General features: G+C 49.5%; 1 protein-coding gene across 1 annotated transcript in view; it reads right to left on the bottom strand.

Annotated features, from left to right (window-relative positions):
- The window catches only part of LOC109304108 (ADP-ribosyl cyclase/cyclic ADP-ribose hydrolase 1-like), a 48,314-nt gene extending 44,540 nt beyond the window's left edge, over positions 1-3,774 (bottom strand). The window contains exon 1 of the mRNA XM_019526614.1: positions 3,452-3,774. Within this exon, the coding sequence (XP_019382159.1) occupies positions 3,452-3,690 (239 nt within the window). The 5' untranslated portion in view covers positions 3,691-3,774. The remainder of the gene's footprint in view (positions 1-3,451) is intronic.
- Positions 3,775-3,801: the final 27 nt, after the last annotated feature.

The raw sequence follows: 3,801 nt of genomic DNA, 5'->3' as shown, positions 1-3,801 counted from the left end.
GCTAGGAGCTGGAACCAACTTCCAAGGGAAGTGGTGCTGGCCCCTACCCTGGGGGTCTTTAAGAAGAGGCTGGATGCCTACCTGGCTGGACTCATTTGAGTCCCGTTTCTTGTTTTGGGGTTTTGTTGTTCTCCCGCCCTGGTGGGGGGTCGGGCTAGAAGATCTACTAGGTCCCTTCCGACCCTAAATCTATGAATCTATGAGACTTGTTTTTGCTGAGTTACCAAGAAAGACTAAGGAGTCCACTTTCACCAAAGCAGCAGAACCCTTGCCTCTGCCATCTAGTGGTGGTTCATAATTAAAGCTGTGTTGTCATGTATTGTTATGGGAAGGAGATTGTGACCAGAGGGAAATCAACCTGGGTTATGGGGGGAAACTGTTTTAAAGAGTTATAACCAAGTGTATGTAATCTTTGAGGTTGTTTGATAGAAGTGGGACCACCCAGTGTGTTGGAATTATTCACCTAATGTTGCTGTTGTAAATTTTATTCAAATTGTTGGTTTTATTAACTAATGATTTTTATATATCTTCTTTTATTAATCATTTCTTTTCTATATATGGTTGCATGCAATAAAGAAAACAATGTGTTTATTGGGTTTGGAGTACATTTTTGGGTGGTGAGGGTGAGGCACACACCCCTCCATGGGACACCTTAGTCAGCAGACCTGCCTGAGGGGGTTCTCAGAGCAACTGGCACCCTGAGAATCCGAAATCCGGCACATCGCCTGGCCTACTGTGCCAGCATGGGTTCATAGATGTTTGGGTCAGAAGGGACCTTAGCAGATCGAGTCTGACCCCAAATATAATAACCATGTGTGGACTCCAGGCTTATGGACCTCTCTGGTTTGATGGGGAGCCCCCAGGGGGGCTGTGGGAGTGGGCAGGGCTGATGGGGTCCCCCCTACTTACTGGCACTGGAGCCTGGGTCTACCTCCCTGCAGTGTGCTTCAGAACCAGGGTGAAGGCCAACCATAGAGATGCTCTGGCTGCTACCAGAGGGTCTCTGTGGAGGAACCACCCTCCAGTTGCCTCAGTGCATGGTCTGGGACAGTGCCCTGCTCTGCTTTTTTTCACTGTTTTTTTTTTTTTTTTTTTTTTTTGGACCCCTGGATATCCTTTTCTCTTTTCCACACGTGCCTCTTGGAGCATCTCAAAGGGCTTTGAGATGCTGCAAAACACATGTGCGCTCTCATCTGGACACACCCTGAGAGTTTTTTTCAATAGTAAACAAAGAAGAGTTTCATTTTCCTGAGGGTTGGACTAGATGACTAGGACCAGGAGTCAGATTGCCAGACTGTTGGCTTAAATCTGACCTTGTGGCAGGAGGAGATGCTGTCAGAGTACAAACAATAGAGGAGGCTGTAATGCAACCGTCCAACTAGACATTACCATATCCCAGGCAGACAAATCCCTTCTCAAGCCTTGTTCCACACATACACATACACACACATGCACTCTCTATTTAAAAAAAACAAAACAAAAAACCTAGAAATAAGCGTGATACTGCAAACAAATGATTTGAGGAGACTGACACTCATCTTGCTTGCTATGGAATTTGAAGTCTGTATCCCTCAAAATGTTTGTGCAAGGATGCTCTCTTCAGTAAGAAAAAGTATTATGTGCCAGTTATTACTGGCAGAAGTATTTGTGTGACCATCCTGACAGCTCTGTAGGTCAGAGGTATCATATCAGATAGTAGAAACAATACTATGTGATTTCTGTGACTAGTGACAAAATGAATTATGAAGAGTGAATGCACTATGTAATAGTTGTCATGAAGCTGTTGTTCGTTTGCAAGCCAGAGCCACAATGTAGTAATCCAGGCCTGCCCAACTAGTGGCTCACTGAATACATACAATCTGTAAGGAGCCAGCATGTGACCCATGGGCCACATGTGTTTCACAGGTGGTTAACTTATAACTCATGGACCTTTGCAGCTGCCTCCTCCTACTGTTCAATGGTGTGGAAGGACCAGAGGGGTGGGACCTTGCGCATTGCTGGCATAGTCGGTGGTGGTTGTAGGGAAGAACAGGCTAGAGATCACTTGAAAAAAAAAGTTTTCATATCAGCAGGAGATGTAACATTCATCTTAGATTAGGATGGGCAAAATATGGTCCACAGGCCAGATCTGGCCTACCATGTGATTCTGTTTGACCCATGACAGGTCTCTTGGCCATGCCTAGCCCAGGCACAAGGGGCAACCCGGGCCCATGGTGTGTGCATCCAGTCCTGTTGCTCCCAGGTGCAGAGGTGCCACCTGGCATAGAGCACAGCCTGTCCTATCCCTGCGTGAGGCTCTCAGGCAAGCCAGGAGCTGTAATCCATGGGGCATGGGCAGTGCAGTGGCTGGACTTGGCTTCCCAGTTGACTTTGAAGTGGCAGTTCACTCTGCATTTACACTTCTGGATGCTACTGCTAGTGTCTCTGCTGCCAAACCAGGCCCTACTGCCCAGGCACCCTGGTCTGTCCACCCCACACCTACTGCCGGGGGTGCTGGACAGAGCAGGTGGAGTCTCCAAGGAGACCGGCCTGGGACACCCATGGGCAGGGCACACTCAGCCAGGTAGATGGGATGTGGCCCCAGGTACGCAGGGAGTGGCATCTGGAGCAAGACAGGCATGCAGGGCCAGGGTCAGTATTGCAGGGCAATGACTGCATGGGGATGGGACCCAGGGAACAGGTGTGATCCGCTCCCTGCCCATCCCTGCAAGAGACACTGGTTCTTTGTCCTGTGCTTTCAGGGACACATGGGGAGTGGGTTGCAGCTCGCCCTCAGCCCCACACTGTCACCCCAATCATCACCCTACATTTCCAGCCCTGGCCCTGCCCACCATCCTGTTCCTAGAAGGTGCTCCCCACCTGCTGGTGGCCCCATCTCATCTGCCCAGATGAGCGCACCCTTCCCATGGGGTTCTTGGACTGGTCTCCATGGAGACCCCACCTGCCGGGTCCCTCCAGCACCCCTGGCGGTGGGTGCGGAGTGGACAGGCCCGGGGCTGGATGGGATCAATTAGCAACTTTCTTACCCCCCTGCTGTACCAGGTGGTATAAACAGCTGTGATGAGAGGGCTGAGGCTGGGTCAACCCTCCCCGCCCTCAGGTCCACAACAGCACACCAAAACTCCTGAAGTAGCCCTTCAGCCCAAATAATTGCCCACCCCGGTTTAGATGTTTACTTCTGAGACTTCTGATGAAGCTTCACTTACTTACATATTTGTGGGTGGAATCTAGCCCAGGGTTACTGTTGCTTCACACTCATTCAATAAAGCGTTTTGCTCTAAAAAATTGTTTGGTGGAATATGGCCAATTTAAAGTCTGGCTTAAAACACTCGTAATCAGCCCTCCTTTCTGTTCTGTTGAAAAGCTAAATACCCATGTTTCAGTGGAGATAGTAACAGGCTCTCTGCCCCACCATTCTAGCATATTATGCAGCATAGTATTCATTACTCACCCCAGCTCAGGGTTCACTGTTGTGATGTAGTTGTAACATCTCCCAAGAACGACTTCTCGCAGATTTTTAGTGGTCCCTCTGCCCTTCCACTGCAGCAGGGTTGAGCTGGTGTCCTCCTTTCCTGGTGTCAGGATAGCAGCCAACACAATAACAGCAACAAGTGACACTAGCAGCACCAGGACACCCACTAAAAGGACCGTCCGGTGCCAAGTTCTGAAGGAGCTGTTTTGGGAAGGCATTGTAAGTGAAGTTTGTGAAGAAAACTGCTCTCCCAGGCCTGACTGAAAAGTAGCCTTTGAATATGTCACAGTGCGCCTCCCCCTTCTCTCTCACCCTGCCTTCACATGCTC

This window comes from Gavialis gangeticus, unplaced genomic scaffold (genome assembly GCF_001723915.1).
Source record: "Gavialis gangeticus isolate Ggan-Ray unplaced genomic scaffold, GavGan_comp1, whole genome shotgun sequence".
Taxonomy (NCBI): domain Eukaryota; kingdom Metazoa; phylum Chordata; order Crocodylia; family Gavialidae; genus Gavialis; species Gavialis gangeticus.
Note: the sequence above shows the minus strand (reverse complement) of the source record. Positions and strands in the feature narration are given on the sequence as shown.